General features: G+C 37.4%; 1 protein-coding gene across 1 annotated transcript in view; it reads right to left on the reverse strand.

Annotated features, from left to right (window-relative positions):
• LOC105383866 overlaps nt 1-3,160 on the reverse strand; it is a 35,301-nt gene extending 32,141 nt beyond the window's left edge. Inside the window, exon 1 of the mRNA XM_048630566.1 lies at nt 2,818-3,160. Coding sequence (XP_048486523.1) covers nt 2,818-3,089 — 272 coding nt within the window. The 5' untranslated portion in view covers nt 3,090-3,160. The remainder of the gene's footprint in view (nt 1-2,817) is intronic.
• Nucleotides 3,161-22,337: the final 19,177 nt, after the last annotated feature.

The following is a 22,337-nucleotide window of genomic DNA, read 5'->3' on the forward strand; positions in this document are numbered from 1 at the left end:
TATTTATTATTTTGAAAATTCAGCTTTAATTTAAAATGCATTGACTGAAGATTTCAGTTAAGTTTCACTCTTATTCAAAAAAATTAAATACGGAACTGCGGAAGGCAGGTCCTGCTACCGTACCACCACCGCACATTAGCCAGCAACAATCCCTAAGCATTATTTCTTATCTGTCAAAACTGTCATAATAATGTAGGAATATGACTGGTCTTCGACATATTTCCCTTGTGGTACCTACGGACTATGGTGGTAGTCCTGTGCACATTCATCTTCATAAATCCATCGTATGTAGTGACAGAGGGGTCCAGACAAAGCCCACCACAGTAAAAAGTCATCATCATCATCACAACCCATCACGTCCCCACTGCTGGGGCACGGGTCTCCTTCCAATGAAGGAAGGGTTTAGGCCTAGTCCATAGTCCACCACGCGGGCCCAGTGCGGGTTGGAAGACCCCACTAGAAAGTGGCTATAGAAAATGAATTATCACCTCTGAGCATGACAGCTTTGACTGAACTCGTAACAACAACATAACAATTCTATAGATTAACAGTTACATAAGAGAAGCCGGCGATAGATGTAATACATCAAGCTTAACCGCAGACAACTAAATGGTATGTCTGACACACTTGTCTATCTGTATGTCAGTGTGGTATATTATGCTCTCGGATGTGCGGGTTTATGTAACGGGTGCATTTCATGATGGAGTACATGCAGACACCATAATGACAGGTTCTTCTGATAAGTACGACCTCTTGTGACGAGGTCTTGAATTCCATTGTGTGGTCAAAGTTTGTCTTGAAAAATCGCTTTTATCATTAAAACCGACATTTTTGTACAAATTCTTGTGTGTGTACAAATAAATAATTTTTATGTGGGGTAACGCTACTGGCATCATCAACTCATAACTAGAAGGATTAAAACGAAAGTCATCAAACAAACCATATGACTCATATTCCTTTGCAAATCGCCTCCCCATACCACACCTTAAAGTCCCGTCTTTACCATATGAAGGGAATGGTAATATAGCCCTTATAGCATCGGAAGTCTACATACCTCTGAGAAAGTAAGACCGGTTGATGGACTTTCATTCAACTCGGACCGAAGGGGGCTAAGAGAACCGCGTGGGAGGAATAGCTTACGTGATGTATTGGTTTTTTGACCGATCATACCTTTTCTCCTTTCAAGTGGGTTATTTAGTAAAACACCGTTAATAAGTGAGGTGTGACGCAGTTTATGATAAGGTAAATAATGCGTAATGATTTTCGATGTAGAGGTTTTTTATGACGGTACTTAATATTGTATAATTTAATGTAAATCTTTATTTATCTACTCGAATGTTAAATACATCGGTTGATGTACAGTGCAAATAATAAATAATTGCATAAAATATTTATGGTAATGAAGTGTGAATTAAATAGAAAAATAAATAACTTTGTATCGTAATCTCATAACAGTTGCAATAGAAATCGTCAGATTATACTTTGTATACGTAAACCTAGCAGGTGCGGCATTATTGACGCTTCGAATAAATTAACAGAACTATTATGTAATATTGAATGAAGATGATAACCAAATGACATAATGCATCGAATCATCGCATTGAGCATAATCAGAGAAAATATTTCAGATTCGAATTTTAAATGTAAATATCTATCAACCGGTGGCCAATAATAGCTTTATTTGTTTCTTACATAATTATTTTATGTTCTCATCAAAATTCCAGTTAAATCGCCCATCACTGTATAGACTTTTTTTGGAGCCAGAGTTAAATACTTCAAATAAACACAAAAATCCAAAAAGAGCATCCTGAGTGAAAATGTAACTTATTGAAAATTTCTCATCCAGCCATTTTAGCTCCCTTGCACATGGTATATTAAATTTAAACAGTTCTCCCCTCTGCTTAAGGCTCAGTTTGCTGTGCCACCATGGACATGGAGTTACCAGCCTCAAGTAGGACATATAGGTTGATTTATTCAATAACCGGCGAGCAGCTGGTAAGAAAGTATTTCCTTTTCCTTCGACTGTACATATATACCTACATGTCTATATACACCGCTGCGGTGTAAGTGAAATCATTGCACTTATGCTGTTCTAAAGTTTACATGGCCGCAGCTTTATGCGGCAAACTATGCTTAGGAATAGGGTAAGCACGCACAACGATTTTAATAGAGTGATATGTTTGTCGCACGTGTGAGTCCATAATAATAATAATGTGTCTGTAAATTATTATTATGAACACCAGCGCTATTTTAAAATCGTGTCGCAAATAGTAAAATCTTAATGTGCACTAGACCTAAACGCAACCCCTGAAAGCATTATTATTGTTATTTATTACATTATTTAGCGTACAGTGATGCGCCTGATATTTATGTTATTTGTAGGTACCTACATGAAAGAAGAGTACCTCAGGGTAATTTTACAGCTCATCATCGTTAAAAGTAGTCTAAGCACTAAAACTGAAATCATCACTACAAGTGATTAAAAATTCATTGTCAAGGCAACGCTTACGACGGAGCGGTACTAGTGGTGCAATAAAGATGCTATCTCCATCCAACCTCGAATCGTCAGCAGACTGTGACAGATAGAGGTAGGTGGGGATCTAGCTAAGAAATCCTCGGTTAGTCAGTTATTTTCAAATTAACATACTTTACGGAGTTTGTATTAGTAATGCTATATTTATGCTGGCAAATAAAATCCTTATGTTTTGAAACGTGTGTTATAGAATCATGTGCTTACTTACACAGGTAGTACCTACTTATTAACGTTCGGTGGTGGAACGGTAGCTAAAGTTAAAAAAATATATTATTTAAACTTACCGATTCAACAGCGTCTCAATCAAATGCGAGGAATGTGGCAACGCTTCCACCAGCAAGTCCATAGGCAGTTCCGTCGCCACACTCTGCAGGACCCCGGGCCCCAGGCGTCCCAAGATGGCCGCCGCTTCTCTGAACTGTCGTCCTTCAGCCAATAGCAGCACGCGACGCAGCGCGAGACGGGGAGAGGTGTAGGTGTTCTTCTCCCTGTCTCGCTCGCGGCGGATTCGCTCGCGGTTCTCGTTCATTATGTTGCCGGTCGATCGAGGATCCATGGTGGCGCAGCTCTGGGCTCTAGCCCATCGTTTAGTGAAGTGAGCGAGTTAGCGGGCCGGGCAGCGGCATCGGTTTCTGTAAACAAAAAAAAAATGAATAACTAAGCAGATAAGTACCCACTAAATTTTTTGTTCAGACAGCTAGATTCACAGATTCATCATTTAATAAACGTAAAATTTTGCAATCATATTTTGTTGACGGTGGATTTATTTCACTTGGTCGTTGGTCTTGGTCGTCACCACACCACACACCATGCCGTCACCATCGGCATCGTTGAGAAGCCTTGCAGCCAGATACTGGAAGCTATAGAAAGGTGTGACTAAAAGAAGGCTGAAGACAGAATATTGAATTGTTCTTTACGAAAGACTTTTATCCGGAAAAATAGGTTCGATAGCTTTTTATCATGGCTATGTAATTGTATGGGAGGTTACATTACACATATAATTATAGCGATTAGGAAAAATTTCATTTAAGTGCCTACTTAAGTATGTACAAAAGATCTGACCAACACCTTAATTTAGGTTAATAACATACTCATCGAATTACCTTCAAAACTTAAACGCAATTTCAAATCATAACTGCAATGAGGTGTCGAGTTGAAAGCACCTGAGACCGACAATAATAATGATATTATGGATGATTACATTTACATCACTCACAAATTCGATTACATAATGTAATCTTCAACGCAAATTACTTTGTATCTTTCTTTCATTAATACTTAATGGATGCAAACTTTGGTACAATGTGTAAAGGTGACTGATGAATCTGATGATGCATCCAAAACTCTAAACATAATTTCATTATACTACGAAATCCTTAAAAGAAATTACGGCGAAATTACAGCGCTATGGCCTTATTTTGTACGCATGCTGAGCTGGTTCCTTTTTAATGCTCTGAACAGCAACCATTTATTTTATCTTTGGTTTCTATGGTACTTATTAGTGATGTAACGAATATTCGCATTCGCATTCGCGAATATTGGCATATTTTTGGATATTCGCATTCGCATTCGCATTCGCAAAAATTTGTGCGAATATTTTGCGAATGTCAGTATTAATTAGAAAAAGACTATTTGAAAAAAATGGTACGTTAACAAAATCAAAATCCATTCGTTTATAACCTTTTTATTACAAGTAACCTTCTTTAATGACATTCTCAGTCTTTACTTTATCATTTGGAATCCTTATCCTTAATATATAATATTATAAATGCGAAAGTAACTGTGTCTGTCTGTCTGTTACTCTTTCACGCCAAAACTACAGAACGGATTTGAATGAAATTTGGTATATATATGGTCTAGACCCTGAGAAAGAACATAGGCTACTTTTTATCCCGGAATTCCCACGGGAAAACTTTTTAAGGCGAAGCAAAGCTCACGGGAACAGCTAGTTATTTATAATGATAAATCTGTCGGATGAGTTCGTATATCCGCTCGGCAAATCTCGGAACAAAATTAATTGAGACTGAGTTCCGATACGCACTGAAATCGTGTTCAGTGTTACTGTCAGCCTTAGTGCCAATTTCTCCATTCTCGGTTAGAGCATAACCAGGGAGTAGTGGGTAACTTTTGACACATCTGTCATGAATTTTATATGGAGATGACGTTTATTTTATAAATCAATCCCTGTCGGTTAGATAACCGACAATGGAGAAAATTGGCACTTAGTGGCTATCTAACCGACAGGGATTGATTTATAAAATAAACGTCATCTCCATATAAAGTTCATGACAGATGTGTCAAAAGTTACCCACTACTCCCTGGTTATGCTCTAACCGAGAATGGAGAAATTGGCACTCATTATTAAGTATATTGTGTGAGAACCATTACACACTCAGAAACAGTACCGCACAATGTTTCATAACAGTTACGGGGCTAAATAAAGGGTCATCATCATCATCATCACGACCCATCACGTCCCCACTGCTGGGGCACGGGTCTCCTTCCAATGAAGGAAGGGGTTTAGGCCTAGTCTACCACGCTGTCCTAATGCGGGTTTGTGCACCCCAACACAAGCAAGCTTATGCTGAGAAAGTTGACGGGTACCTAAGTGGGCAACCCGACTGTCAGATGCTTTCAAGCTGCCCAAAGGCCTCTGACAAGGCTGAACGACTGCTGCCGAAGCAGCAACCGGGACCCACGGCTTGACGTGCCGTCCGAAGCGTCCAGAAAAAAAACCACTTTCACCCATCCAATCACTGACCGTGTCATGTGTTGCTTAACCTCCGTGATAAGTTACGATCACTGAAGCTAGCTTGACTACGGACGCTTCAAAAAGTGTACTTAACTAGGTACTTTATTTAAATAACTGCGTCTAGTATTGACTAGTCTGATTCGGAATGCGCCTAGAACAGCAAACCATACAAATGGCGGCAAATTTGAACACCAACTGAATATTCGCATTCGCATTAGCATTCGCGAATATCGAAATCAGATATTCGCATTCGCATTCGCGAATGTCCAAAAACACACATTCGTTACATCACTAGTACTTATGCTATTTCCGTTTGTTGTAGTCAGTGTCCAAATAAATGTTTCTATTTCTATTAAATTTGACAAAATATAAATTGTATTGTGTCTTGGAAAACGCTATTAGGCTGTTAACACGATAGTCTGTCTGTTAGTTTGTCAGTGACTTCATACCTAGCTCTGAAATCAAAGGACAGTTGCGTTGCGGTTGGTAATTTAATTTTCTTTGATTTGAATTGTGAATAATTCGTTTCGTAGTGTTTACACCAATACCTATTAGGAGTTGTTAAATCTGTATCTAATACGAGACCTAGATCATCAATAAAGCCTATTAAGGTACCTGACTGCCAGACAGACAGGTTGACGGTGTAACTGTTCCTATTATTACGACTCTGCCCATTGTACAATAGTGACGACCTGCCGTGATGGTGTGAAGTTACAACTTTTTACATAATTTAGTTACTTTTAAATAAGTAATTATGTTCGAATTTAAAACAGTTCAATTAACTCTTCGTCTCTACAACTGAGTAATAGCACTAGACTGTATTATTTATTTATATTATTACCATGTAATTTTATGTTTTTATCCTGTTGTGTGATTGGAAAGTATACTATCATTTTATAGTAATGTTTGCATCCAATAAAAATGAATGGCTGGAAAAATAATTACAGCAATAAGTTTGCGATTGAATAGGCATTCCATTTCCAACTGCGTTTGTAACTGTGTGTAGAATATTTACAAATACCTACATAAGAAGTCAAGAAATAGGCTAACCGCTACGAGCGAGGTAAATGCAAGAATGTACTTGTCAGTATCAGTATGTCATCAGACTCCACTCATCGCTTGCAAAAACAATATCACTGTAGTCATGTTATAGATCATCAATCATAAAGACTGTCCACGTAAGTAGGTGTGGTCACCCACAACGATTATTTTTGATGATACACATCTGTCTCAAAACAGCAAAGAATTTTTATACCAACTAGATGGAGAGGCAGTGCAAAATATACGTCTCTACAAATAACACCTCACTACTACCATTGAGCACTTATTTGGAATTAGTTCGGTTAGAAGATTTGTGATTTTATTCATTGGTATAATGGTTATCATTAGGATGAACATAAAACCGTTTGACAGTTAACAAAATGCCAACAGTTTGTTGCTTTGCATAATAATTATGACACACCATAATATTGTAAAATCTTACTGTACTACCACAACATCTTTAAACATTGTTTAGCAAGTATTTAAAACCAAATTTTACAGATATTGTAGGCCTTTGACAGCGCTAAAAACCTGTTAAATACTGTCTAAGTTTTTGTCGTAAGCCCATAATGTTATTTTTTTTTTTACTTTTGGGACAATTTCTGGAGGTATAAGTGCAACAAACTCTACGGTAGCGGTCCGGTGTGGTCTATTAGACATAGTTTTTGTTGTTCGCAATTACAAATTCCCTGTAAAGACTAAAATCTAAAATCTAAAGCCTGGACGTTGAAGGCAGAGTTGGCAGAGGGCAGAGTGTTGTGACCCTTATTTGGGAGAGACCAATTTTTAAAATTAAATTATTTATTGCTCAACAAATTAAGGTATACATTGATAAACTCAATGCTAATAGCATTTTCTTCCAGGTAAGCAATGTCCATGACGTAGACGTCGTAAGTCAGTTTAAGTTTTATTCCGATCACAGAGCAGTAAGATGCAAACTGCAGCTAAAGAAACCCCGAAAAACAAGCCACAATATGCATGCTAATGGAAAAAGCTTTGAATTCTGCATAAAGGAAAAAAACAAATTGTTTACCGCCGAAATATCGACACTTAAACCAATAATAGAGTCAGTAGCTGAAATTCAACGTAAATACGATTTAGTAGAGAAAAAAATTAAGTCATCAGCCCAGAAACACCTTATATTTAAACAGACAAGAGACACATATATATCCGATGAAACAAGAGAAAAAATTAAAGAACGCAGTGAGCTGAACTCTACACCGAATAGAAATAGCGAACAAAACAAGCGTTTAAAGACCCTAAACAGAATTACAAAGAGAATGATAAGAAAAGACCGAAGAAATCATGAAAATTATTATATTCATAAATTTATCGAAAACAGTACATCAGTAGCAAAGCTGGATAAATTTCTTCACTCCGAAAAAAAATGGATCCCACACCTGAAAACTTCAAAAAATGGGAATACTGCAAATATAACAAAAAGAAGGGAAATAACAAATGAAGCTACAGCGTTCTACTCAAAACTGTACACTACCAAAATTTGTGAAGAAGACAAAACAAAAATTACACCAAATCTACACAGTAAAAGTGTTCCAACCATAATGAAAATAGAAGTCGAAAAGGCAATAGATAGCCTTCAAAACGAGAAATCGGCTGGCCCGGACGGAATAAATAGTGAGCTATTAAAAATTGCCAAAGAAAATTTGATAGAGCCACTTACAGATCTATTCAACCAAATATTAGAAAATGAAACTGTACCAGATCAATGGCTAACATCGAATATTATATTGCTCTTTAAAAAAGGCTCTACCGCAAACATAAACGACTACAGGCCCATTACATTAACAAGTAACATCTACAAATGCTTTGCAAAAATCATTTTGGGTAGAATTGCACCAACATTAGACGAGCAGCAGCCGGTAGAGCAAGCAGGATTTCGGAAAGGGTTTAGCACGAGCGACCACTTACACGTCATGCAACAACTAATCGAAAAAACCAATGAATATCCTCAGCCACTCTACATAGCCTTTATAGACTTTACAAAGGCCTTTGACTCTATAGAACATTGTTATCTGTGGGAAGCATTATATAAAGACAAGATAGAACCAAAATACATAGCCCTACTCAAACATATTTACGATCACAGCTCGGCAACTATAAAACTAGACCAATCTGGGCCAAAATTCAACATAGAGAAAGGAGTAAAGCAGGGTGACTCTATTTCACCAAAACTTTTCAATTCAGTGCTGGAACATATCTTTAAAAAATGCAACTGGCAGAAAAAAGGTATCAATATAAATGGAAAGTACATGTCCAATATATGATTCGCGGATGACATCGCTATATTTGCAAGTACGAAAGAGGAACTACAAGGTATGCTATCCGAAATCAATATCCAATGCAACAAAGTGGGTCTCTACATAAACAAAAAGAAAACAAAGATTATGTCAAACACTTCAGACTTAGTACAGTTACAACTGGAAGGGGAAACATTGGAAACTGTAACTGAGTTCATATATCTTGGAAGAAACTTATCTTTTCAAAACAACCAATCGGAGGAGATTGAAAGGCGAATCGCCAACACATGGAAGAGGTACTGGCAGTTAAAACATATCTTTAAAAATAAACGAATATCTATAAAATTGAAGTGTAGAGTCTTTGACGCATGCCTGCTACCAATACTAACCTATGGCGCACAAACCTGGGCTTTGACAAAAAAGGATATTCTCAAACTGAAAACCACACAAAGAAAAATGGAGAGAAGTATGTTGCATCTGAGACTAATAGAAAAGACCACGAATAAAGACCTGAGAAACATGACCAAAATACGGGATGTCATAAGACACGCCAAAAAATTAAAATGGGAATGGGCTGGTCACGTGATGAGACTGGACGATGGACGATGGACACGGGAGGTGACGGAGTGGTGTCCGCGGCAGAACACGCGCCGGCGCGGGCGGCCCCGCGTGCGCTGGCGCGACGAGCTGGAGCAGTTCAACGGTCACGGTGTCCTCTGGACGCGACACACACACTATCGGCATAAATGGAGACAAATGGGGGAGGCCTTTGCCCAACAATGGGATCACCTGTAATTATAAATTAATGAAATAGCATTTAAAAATGAAATTAATAAGATATTACCTATTCTGATTCTATTGTCTGTATTTTATTATTGCATGAATTATTAAGATTTTACTATGGATTGTATTAATTGAATTTGGCTATGTTGTAATTTGATACTTGTAGGCTTAGTTTTAGGTATAAGTAAATTTATAAACTGCATGTTTTTAGTAGGAATTTAATGTTATTTAAGTTACAGGTAGGCTTAAATAAATAAATAAATAAAGCAATGTCCAGCAGTTAATGATTACTTGCTTATGATGAAATTCTTTAAGAACTGCACTAGCTACTTCCCAACATCGTATAGTCTAAACTATTAAGTAACTCGTTGTAATTTTTGCATATTTTCTCCGCATTATGTATCTAACAAAGGAAAACAACAGACATTTTGAGCTTTGTCTCACTCTATCGGCTAATTGGGTTCATTACGAAGAAAGGGATGACAATTCGTACTTAACTTTTGTTCATATTACATAAGAATTCCAATGAGAGATTTTTTTACGTTTTGAAACTAGCTTTGACAAATTCTACTGCTAGATATAGGATCGTATATGCGTCACTGAATTTTATTACAGTTTAAAGACATCAATTAGACTTACACATCAAGAAATTAACAAAGACAAAATCTAGGGAGTCCCGTTAATTCATCCAAGAGCTTCTTTAAAAAAAACTACATTAAGTATTTACTTTTGTACAATGACTGTTGACTGTGATATTTCCCAAGTGACAGTTCTCAGTGTAAGTGCAGTTATGATCCCGTAACTTACATACAACTTGCCACTTGATAACTTTATAAACACTGATGATGATGACATCAAAACAAACATGTCTAAAAGGTAACAAGATGTAGAATGTTTTCATCAGAGTCATCACTCATGCTCTGAAATAAAGAAACAATAAATATAAAATAACTATTTAGGTATTTAGAAAGATAAACAATAGAAGAATGAGAATTTGTTGAGTGATTTTAGTTAGAAGAATATAATATACGTATAATATTATTATGACAATTCCTATTAACATCTCTGTTGTTATTTCTTATATCACCACTGACTACGCAGCCCACTAACTGACCATCAACAGCTCCGGCACCTGTCAGGACATCAGCAAGGGGTCTCACCACCCCGAGGCGACTCTCCTTGTGAGTCGCTAGATCCACTGCTCCATGGATGGATAGACTGCCGTCTGACTGAAGGTATAGTGCCTGTAGTTTATGACCAAATCGTCGGGAATTACAGGTCACTATAATTATATGAAGTAGTTTAGAAAACGGGTAATGTGACCACGCAGCCTCACAATTTATCGGTTTCGTATACTTATTATTACCTAATAAATAAAAGTGTTTCTTGTAGCTATACCTATGACCTCATAAGAAATATACCATTTGCAACACCCACCATACACAGTTCAATGAATCATTGAAAATGGGCACAAAAAGGTAAGGTATCTTTTAATATGGGTTTAAAACGACAAGAAATGAGAGCATTATCCATTGTACTGTGTCATTGTGGTGTATCGGAATGCGTTTTGAATCAGAAATGGATTAACTAACGGAATACCACACCAGGGGGGGTTACTCTATATGACGAAAAACTAAGGTTCGAAGCGCTACTGCTTGAGCCACGACTCTATCTCTTTGTATTAAAGGTGCAGATTGCACGACAGCTCTTGTTCGTTTATCGTCAGTAGTGTAACCCCCCAAGCATGCATTGTCTCGCTTTAATGCGAATAGTGGAATAGTTTTAGTAGATTGTGTGAAGAATATATGAATACCAAGACATGGCACCTCGTTTTCTTATAGGTTTGTATCGCGTGCCGTTTTTTTGAGATTTTCTATCAATGTTGCTTAGACTATTGGGCGACCGAATGGCGTAGTGGTTAGTGACCCTGACTACTGAGCCGATGGTCCCGGGTTCGATTCCCGGCTGGGGCAGATATTTGTTTAAACACGGATATTTGTTCTCGGGTCTTGGATGTGCCCGTTAAATGGAAATAGGCCCGCCCCCTATTACATTGGGACTAACATAACACTCTGGCGAAAAGTGGGTGCAGCAATGCACCTCTGCCTACCCCGCAAGGGAGTACATTAGTACAAGGCGTGAGTATGTGTTTTTTTGCTTAGACTATATTTTTTTTTAAAAGAGTGCGACAACAATCTGTCCTCGGCTTTCCTCATTTGGCCATAACCGGCTATCTGTCGTAGCGAGTTTTACACTTGCAATAAAAATTGCCTCAGCTGACTTCAGCACGTTAATATTAGATAGAAAACTTCCAGAAGTATACTTGCCACACCTATTTACACAAACTTACACCCTTGCATAAGTCGACATGTGCTATTTTTATGATCGGTTATGATCATATTATGATCAATCACGTTGAGATATACAAATTTCATCTTTTTCACTGGCGCAAAGAGTTGAAACTTGTGGGTTCCATAGTCAATTTTAACCTTGTTGTAAATTTACAATACACTGTATGAATTTGAGGGTTAGGGTCAATTCAGACGTACCACAACCACACCACAACCACAACCACACCACAACCACGCGGTGTGGTCGGGCGTATATTTTGTATTGACAATGAATAATCCAATTCACACGTGCCACATTTTGCCGTTGTTATCGACCACCTGTGTAATACGACCACATCGCAACCACATCGCAACCACAACGAAACCACATCGCAACGGCAACGCCGCCACGCGGCGGCGGCACCGCGGCCACCTCCTCTCCCTATTAAATGCACACGACGACGTGGTTACCACATCGCAATGACAGCGACAACGCAACCACATCGACATTTTGTCGCTGCCACAACGCAACTGCAAAAAGCCGCTGTCACACAATTCACACGTAACCACAGCTTGACCACATTTTGTCGCTGCGACGTGGTGTGGTTGTGGTACGTGTGAATTGACGCTTAGTGTGTGTCAACGCCTTAGCGTCAATTCACACGTACCACAACCACACCACGTCGCAGCGACATAATGTGGTCAAGCTGTGGTTACGTGTGAATTGTGTGACAGCGGCTTTTTGCAGTTGCGTTGTGGCAGCGACAAAATATCGATGTGGTTGCGTTGTCGCTGTCATTGCGATGTGGTAACCACGTCGTCGCGTGCAGTTTTATACGGAGAACAGGTTGCCGCGGTGCCGCCGCCGCGTGGCGGCGTTGCCGTTGCGATGTGGTTGCGTTGTGGTTGCGATGTGGTTGCGATGTGGTCGTATTACACAGGTGGTCGATAACAACGGCAAAATGTGGCACGTGTGAATTGGATTATTCATTGTCAATACAAAATATACGCCCGACTTAACTTGTTATTTTTCTACTTGAGCACTACAAAGTTGCATAGAAAGTAAACTAGAATTTACTACAAGACTCTTGTAAATATAGTTAAACACTCCATATTATTAACATATGGTGGTCGCACATGTAAGATAATATATTTATACTTTACACCTCCACACATGTTTGAGAGAATGTGGTAAGTATTTGTTCTCGTTAAACCATTGCGTTGGATACCTACTAACTTTTGCAGGACAGTAACATAATATAATTATGTTCTCTCTAAAAGTTGTTCTGTTAGGTAACACTTATCTGAGTCTCTAGCTACCCCCTAAAATTCAATGATGCCGTTTGTTGGAAATACTTAATTTCATTTCATTTGTCGTTTATAGTTTTAACAGAACAAATAACTAGCATGAAGTCCACCTTTTGTACACTTATATTTCATATTTGTGCAATAAAGTATCAAATAAATAAATAACTGCCTCGACTTGAACCCGGGACCTTCGGCATAGGACCCAGAGGCACTAACCATCCGGCCATCCGTAAAAACGGTACTTTCATAGTCTTTAAACTTTAAATATCCTTTTTTGGTTCTACTAAAACGGGCCAGACAAGTCTAACTCATGTAGTGATCAGAAAACCAGTCAGTTTTCTACCAGACTGACACACTTGGCAGATTATGTCGATATCTTATAGACATCTCTATTTCTATATTTGATATAAATTGCTTATGTTTTTTCTTTCCTTTCTAGTCTTGTTTTAGAAGCGGACTTACTTTAAACGTGCGGGTATGTTTATATTCTACGGTGGTGGTGAGAAATCTTTCTTTGTTGTTTTTAATATTTAGTGCCTGATGAATCTCATGAGATACGGTATGTCGTATAAATGGACAAAGTTAAAGAAAAATTAAAGAGTTATCAGTATGGTAAAAATATCTAAAATACGATTATTTTACCACAACATTGTGAAACAAGAGGCAAATCTGTCATGGAGAATCTCAATTCATATTGTTGATAGGGCGAATTAATCAGCCGACTTTTTCCTATATTAGTCTTCATCATGCATGAGTAATGTGAGCTTATTTACTGTACGCAATTAATAGAAATAATCTGAGAAGATAAAGATATCATCAAAGTAAACAAAAGTTCCCACTCAAAAACCACCGAACAGTGAAAGTCGAAATCAATTGAGTCGAATCCATCACTGATTTTACACACGATTTTATGATTCTCCATTCAGTTTAGTTGGCCTCTGAGCAGTCTACTGTTCGGAGCATAATAATCCGTATATTCACACTGATAGGACCAGAAACCTTTGAAATAGTATTAAGTTAGAGGACAAGAAACGTTTGAAGGGATCCACTCAGTACGTGTTCGCACAGTAAAGATTAAAATAAAGAGATTATAATTTCATAGGCTTGAAAGTGTAAGAGATCAACACATTTATTACAGTTTATGAAACAAACGCGAAATATTTTAATTGAGGGAGACATACTCGTACATATTTCGATATATTACGTCACCGACACCCACCCATCTCTTTTCTATGGATTTCTGGTTATCTGAAATATATTTTTGTAAGGGTGCCTTTTGTCCCTTAGTGTTACTCGTGTACTATGGTAGGTACAATAGGTACTCTTTCTTTCAATATATATCTATGCAAATACTTCTTATATATTGTTTTTATGAGATAATTAAATAACCTCAAAGGACATTTATTTTACTATCCCCTAACATACCGGCCTTTCATACAACAAGCGACCCCCAATTATAACTAAGTTTTACTACCGACTATAACTACCGCCGTAAACAAAAACTCCACAAACAGGTATAACCTCTACAGCCGACGCTATTATCCACCAATTACAGAGCTAGATTAATGACCTACCTACCTACATAATTGCAGCTTTCTTTGAAGATTAGAACCGGCGACCTGCGACCCGGCATAGATTAGGCAGTCTTCATTATGGATCACTGGACTATAAATTGGAGCAAAAAGAGGTTTTGTGTCTGTACTTTGATTACGACTTATGCAGTTTGTATAATCGGTCTCTACAAAAGGACCGTAGCCTGTCCTCAACCTTCCTGATCTAGCCACTACCAGAAAGCAAACTACGAAAGATTATAATTTCCATGTATGCAAGATTATAATTTTTAGGCCCAGCTAGGGTCGAAGGATCTATTCTATTCTATTCTATTCTATTCTCTGTGGGGGTGTAAGTACCTGCACCTGGCTCTCTCGAGTGGAACCTTTGTGCATATCCCCAAGGTCTAAACTGCCTTCCTAAGCTTGGACCATTTCCCACCACGCTGGTCCACTGCGGGTTGGTGGGTTCACATATCTAGATGTGCTAGATCTAGATATGCAGGTTTCCTCACGATGTTTTCCTTCACCGTAAGAGCGATGGTATACATTGTACTTAAGTTAAAAGAACTCATTGGTACATGTCAGCGCGCCGGGATTCGAACCCGCATCTCTTGATTGAGAAGCGGGCGCTCACCCGACTGAGCTACCACCGCTCGAAGGGGTCGAAGGATCAAAGTGGGTCTCTCTCTACAGGACTCTAAGTTTAGAACTCATCTTCTGAATATCCAATGTGTTGGCAGTTTGTATGTTTTTAAGTAGTTATGAATTGTCATGATTGAAACCAACCCAATTTAAATAAAATTTTCTCGTAGAAATTCATATATAACTCCGTTTTATCCCTAACAAGATGAGTATTTAAAAACTATAGGTACTTCCTTAATTAATTAATCCTCATCCATCCTGAACCAACCTCAGCCACCTGTCTCGTCTCTCCATTGAGTGCTTTAATGCAGAGTTCCCACGCTACATAAAAAAAACTAAAAACGACTTAAATAACTGAAGAGCTTACCAAAACAAAACGAAAATCCAATCAACAGGAACGGTCCAAAGGCACAAAAAGTCAACAACCCAACACTAGCACTAAAAACAAAACACGCAACTGAAAAAATCAACTGTCAGAATTTCCGCGCGCGCCAAATTCAAATATTTTCTTCTAAAAAGGCGGGAAATAAAGGAAAAAAGTTCGGATCGTGTGTGTTTTTGAAAATGGAATGGTTTATTCTTCGCGTACGTGCGGCCAGTACGTCGCGCGGCGCGCTCTGTTCTGTGGATGGATATTGTGAGGCGCGGAGCTGTGATATGCGTGAAAGCTTCCGAAACGGTTTGTGCGGGAGTGTGACATGAATATAAAGGTTGAAGATACGAATGATTTGTAAAGTATTCTAGCAGTGTTTTGATGAGTAAGGCCGAGAAAAGCCGAGGATATAGTTCAATAAAGTATAGCTGAATGAAGTAAGCTAGCTGACAGATGATTAATCGGCTTCGAACTATAAAATATACTATATGTACAAATAAAAGCTCTGATCCTTCACGAGTCACGACCACCACATGTAAGTGTTTTCCAAAACATTTACAAAAGGCATATAGGTAGGCATATTATTAGTTATATGTCCAGTAGTAGATATTCTATAAGTGGCGATGAAGTTGCGTACTTGTTAAGTTCATTAAATACATAACATTTGAATACTGTACAAGGTCTGAAAATCGGTTTAAGCAGTAAAAGTTATATTCACAAAATATTTTATTTTATTACTTCTTGTCACACTCTTGCAGAACGCCATCCGCCGCGGACAGGTGGCCGCGTCCGCTCTTTCTCACGTCTTCGCCGATGATTTATATTTATAATTACAATAATTACAAATAATTACAATCACTACAGATGACCCACAGCCGGGGGCGTTTCTAAACTGAACTAAACGCTTAGAATTGGGCCACATTCTTTGTATCTTTCGGAGTCGTAAACAGATGTTGATGACTTGATGAGTTAAGTGGCTTGATAGTGTTGATGCAAATTGAGATTAAGTTGGCTAAAATGTCCAGTCGAACTACTCACACCTACCTACATGCTATAGAAGCCAAAGTACCTACACTACACCGTAAAGTCCGTCGATTTTTTTCGTGAATTACCAAAATAGATAGATAGATAGAATATTCTTTATTTGTACACACACATAAAATAAACTTAACTACTTAACTTTAATACTAACATTACTAACACATATGTACAAAGTCGAGTACAAATCGCGGTCTTATCGCTTAAAGAGATTTTTTCAAGACAATCTTAAGGTGGAAGCATATTTATGATCAAAGAGGGGTCAAAGTGTACTAAAGAACTCTGAAGGAATAAATAATGATCTTGTTTTTATATAAAATCTATAGACTTACATGATATTCGTAGAGTTGCTCCCTCTCATGTTACTTTGCCACTTTTGCATTACCCTGTATTCCTGTATAGCATTACAGAATCTAGCTATATACCTATGTATCTAATCAGAAGTACAGTTACCTTTAGTATGGTCATCGGTAGGCAAAAACATAAAAATCGTAATATCACTTTCAGTATAATAAGTATAGTAATCTTTCTAAGAAATTGTCATAACAGTGTTTTTTTGCATTTTGCGGTTGCCATTGTGCCGCCCGCCGCGGCCAACAACCTCCCGATCAAGAGTCGACGTTAATCATCCAATACGGTATTTTGTATAAAATGGCACCAGCGAACCTAACTATGTACGTAATTACACACTGCCGGGCAATGAAAAAGTTCCACTTACGGAATTCCGACAACAAACGAATATTTTTTTTTCAAAGATTTAATTTAAAATTGGAACAAAATATAACCGATTTTAGTTGGTAATATCCTGATGCTCTATTAAATAGCTTTTTCCGTTTAGAAGTAATTTGGTGCTTTTCTCAGTGGAACCTTTTCATTGCCCGTGAGTAGGTATATTATATTTACTTAAAACTATGTTTTAAAATTTTGTCATACTTAGAAAAACTGAGTCTCTGAGGTCAACCCTTGTTTGTATATTGCCGTTATTACTAAGTATAAGTACATTATGTATTTATTACTCTAATGTTTGTCAAAGACACGCTAAGATGATAGTAGACAGATAATTTTGGGTTTTTAGATTTAGTTTACTTTATAATCTCCTAGTTTGACCCAGCACTATCATTAAACTTCATTTAGTATTAAGAGGTCTAAGTTCGTGTACCTTTAGTTAGATAATTGCACAAACCATATGGTACTCATACATTGAGGTAACACAGTGAGGTAAGAAATTGCATGTAAATTGGGCAATCATAACAATAAAATGCTTAAATTTTTCGCGGTAACAACAATAAAAATATTGTAATCACATTTTTGTGCCATGCGCTGGATAACAAAGTTATTTTGTAATTCGCTAACTAAACTAAAGCATGAATTAAACTAAACTTATAATAGGTATAATAAATGGTAGATACAAGAAAAAACGGTAGTTGTGTTAATTTTGGTCGATTCCAAAGTTTCTTACTGGAGTAAATCTACCTAAGCATGAATGAACTTAAGTCTACCTGCCCCATGACAAAGCACCTAAGACAACCAACTTAATCAAAGCTTTTATTCCATAGGTAGGCAAATACTCAAGTTCTGTACACTTCTGTACCTTGTCAAACTGACGAACCGTCAATTGATATGTGGTTTAAGTTGACAAGGTATATAAAAGTGTATAGCTCCTTATGCAGCTGACTGTACCTACCTTAAAGTTTGCGCTGGGAGTATACTTCATATATTTTGCTGACTGTAGTTTTGTATTGAACAGCAGAATTTAGTTTGAGTTAAATCCAAATATTTTGTTGTAAGTAATTTCTGGGTAGAAAGAGAGAGACCTTTAGCAAACAAAACAAACCATTAATTTTAAGTTATGTAACATTCCAAAAATAATACATAACGTAATATTCCATAGCCTTCGCATATTCTTACAGTCATATACCTAATGTTATGTATATCTGAAGTAAATTTATGGATCTAGGGGACTATGGTGTCAAAATTATCCTCATTACCTGTTGTAGGTACAGTGTACCATCAAATGTACACTCAACCCGAGCCCTACGTCATTCAAGTTCAATTTACAACTTTCTCGACAAAATAAAAGGGAATAAATAAACCAGTAGGACTAATAAGCTCGCAGCCGCAGCCTCGGTTGCGCAACGTCAAATAAAAAAATAAAAACAAGATGGCGGCTTGGCGGGATTCAGTCACGTTCCGACCGTAACCTATGACCAATCACTTTCTCTGCTCTCCGGTGCATCTTCACGCTGGGACCTGCACTCTTGAGACAAAGGGATTTCTACTCATAATTAATGGGAATATTAACAGAATTCATTACAACGCACAGTTTAGTAGTAAGTGATTCTCTGGTTCGAATCTACACTTGGCAGATACTTATCCAGACTATTCCAGGCAAGTGGTATAGGAATTCCATGTGAGTGGGAAAGATGAAAAAATAGGTAGGTACCAATAATAAAACCAGTAATAAAAAAAGCAAACCTTGTTATTTACATTTTCAAAACTTGACTGCTTTTTTTTAGTTTATAACTTTTGAAAGGAAATTCTCCCATAAAATAATCTTATGTAACCTACCTGTCCTACCTATTTTCCAAAAAAAAATGGACCTGGGCAACATTCAGAGGCTTCCACCTGTCTCCATTACATTTAAGACCTTTGGCCTGCCTGTTTGTTGTAATATCGTGATGATATCATCGTCATAGTCAAATTGTTCCTTTCTTGATGCTATCTTGACAGAGAACAACTCGCAAGGTGCCTGCTATTAGTGAAAGAAATGATTCAACAGTTCACGAAATTGATGTAAGTATAAATAAGTACTTTCATCTTATAACTTTTTGTTCAAATAATATCTCGATTAGTATCATTACAAGTGTTATTAACCTAGTTTACTGTGACATTGATAATGAAAGTGTTAAGAAGGGGAATAATGGTGAAATTTAATTAAGTTTAAATACCTTTGAATTTCTGCCGTAATGATGACAATAGATTTTATATATTTAATTCAGATGGGAAAAGTAAGTGGAGATTATTTATCATATTCATACAGTGAATCTATCTTAGTTCTATTAGTCAAACACCTTATTGGAAAATTCATATTCAGTCTTCCCATCTGTCTAAGAACCGATAACCGATGGGGTTAACGTGTTCTAGATTGGAGACCACAATTAGGCAAACGTAGTGAAGGGCTCCCTTCGGCTAGATGGGGTGACGACTTGCGAAAGGTTGGTAATGATTGGATGCGGAAAGCTATAGATCGCATCCAGAGGCGTGCTTTGGTTGAGGCCTACGTCCAGCAGTGGTCTAGGCTGGTAATGATGATGATGTACATTTATTAAGTATATCATATGGTAGAGTTCTATGTCCAAGAGGAGACATCAATAGACGTCTCATGTCATGCATGAGTGAAAAAACAATTGAACGATAAAGACAGCGGGAAACAAAACAAGCAACAAGTTTGACTGCGTCCATCAGTCACCATCAGTGAAAGTGATTGGGACTACAGACATACGGACATTCTTAATTATTTATAATAATAATTAAGCGGTAATAGTGAAAGGTGGAGTGGTAGACTGTGTTGTATATTATTACGATTTTGCCATTCGCCGTTATTGTATGCCTAGTATTAGGTACTTAAAGCTTTCTGTGCGAGCTTTCGTCATTTAGGGCCACTTGCACCAACATATTAAATCTAAATTTAGTATTAAATCTCGATTTAGTGTCAAATTTTATATGGACTGACGTTTCTTAAATCGAGATTAGACACTAAATCCAGATTTAATATGTTCCTGCAAGTGGCCCTTAAAACTTTTATCGCCGAAATTACAAATAAAATAAGATAGCCCTGGAATAATATAGCATTATCCTTTTAATCATAATCCTTCCACCCAGAGATTGTCTTGAAAATATCGCTTTAAGTACTAAGACCGCCATTTTGGCACCTAGGTATGTGTTAAACAAGTTATGTAACTTCTGTTCTTGTTGGTGTAGAAATAAAGTAAGTTTGTATATCATATCTATCTATCTATTAAAATCCAATGATGGTCAGGTTTTTTTTTATATTAGTGCAGTAGTTTTAGGCTCGTGATTTATAAACATACCAGAGCATCATAACATTCATAACTCACACGCATAACATAAGTGTTAATAGTCTTTATACAGGTGATATACATTAATTGTGAGTTCGACCCCCATATTACTAACTTACCGTGAAGTACAAAGATCGGTCAGGGTGATAAGCGATGGAGGAACTACATAATATGGCTTCCTTCCTTCAGCTTAGCTTGCAGTAGTTGAGCCAACCTGAGAGATTTGACCGACTAACCTGGACAGTCAGCGACTGACGCTAAATCTGACTGACCAATCATTTCATGACGGCAACGAACTGCTACCGTACCACCACCAACACATCCATCCAACACCAACTTGTCGAACATCCAGTCAGGTCCATACAAGTTACGATTTGCGAATCGAGAGACACTGCTTATGGATTGTTAACTGCTAATGTTCCGTGGTGGTAACCCCACAGTATTCTATCTCTAATGTTTGTCACCGACACGCTTAGGAAAAGAAATGGATATCATTGTTATACAGGATATCAAGACAGATGATCTAATCATGACAAAACAGCATTTCCGTCCCCTACACGCAAATTAGAAACTTTAATATCACTCATCAGACTATTACTGTATCATATATCATGATCGCAGAAAAATATCCAAAAAAAATATGATCTCATGTCAACTATGAGAACGGATCTGCAGACAAAAGGGAAAGTGATTGCGAATGTTTCCAGTGTAGAGATGAACATAGACTATATAGGTATCTACAGTGGAAGACGAAATATAATATCATATATAAAAAGAAGTAGTTAATACAGGGAAGCAATTATTTATAATTTGTGCGGAATTATTGGTAATCTGTGAAAAAAAAGCTTTTAAAATTATATTTTCCACTTTCCATCCAGCCAGCATCTTTTCATATATCAATTTTTTTTATCTAAAATTTTCGTTGTTCCACTATTTACGAGACACCTGTATATGCAAATGCATGTATAGCGATATAGCGATCAATAAGCGCTATATAAAATTTGTCTTAATCCTTTTTGCAAACCTACTAATTCATTCTAACTGAAGAAATATTATGATATGAACACCTAATTACCCCTATTTGGGAGAAAGGATAAAGAAAAGACTACGTACATAGATACTATCTTAACCTTGCCTCGAGGTGTCTCATAAACATAAGGCATTTTTGCTCAAAAGAAAGTTTGCAAAAATATATCAAGTTAAGACAACACAGTTACTAACCGGTTGGCAAATAGTTCCATGTTATCAACCTACATTTAAAAAGTATTTCTGTGTCAATGGCATTGTAGATTCGCTTTTCGATTTTATTATGTTGTTTTGTGCGAAAGTGAAATTGCAAATTCTAGGCTATGGAACAGATCAATTAACAGTTTTGGACATATCGATATTTTAATGTAAAAGTTACTTTTTGACTAGATTTCGCTGGCTTTTATGGTTAGATTTTTTTTCTACTATCGGTATTTATAGCAAGGCCTTCTACCCCTTGATATATTGACTAATTATTAGTATTAGTATCAGTTTAGTGTACCGACGATATTAGACAGCTATCCGGTAGTGGGTAGATGAGGAAGGCCGAGGACAGAGTGTTGTGTGAGGCAGGCAGCAGTGGATGACTACGGGCTGATGATGATGCTTAGTAGTTTACTA

The sequence above is a fragment of the Plutella xylostella genome, chromosome 26 (assembly GCF_932276165.1).
Source record: "Plutella xylostella chromosome 26, ilPluXylo3.1, whole genome shotgun sequence".
NCBI classification, from domain to species: Eukaryota; Metazoa; Arthropoda; class Insecta; order Lepidoptera; family Plutellidae; genus Plutella; species Plutella xylostella.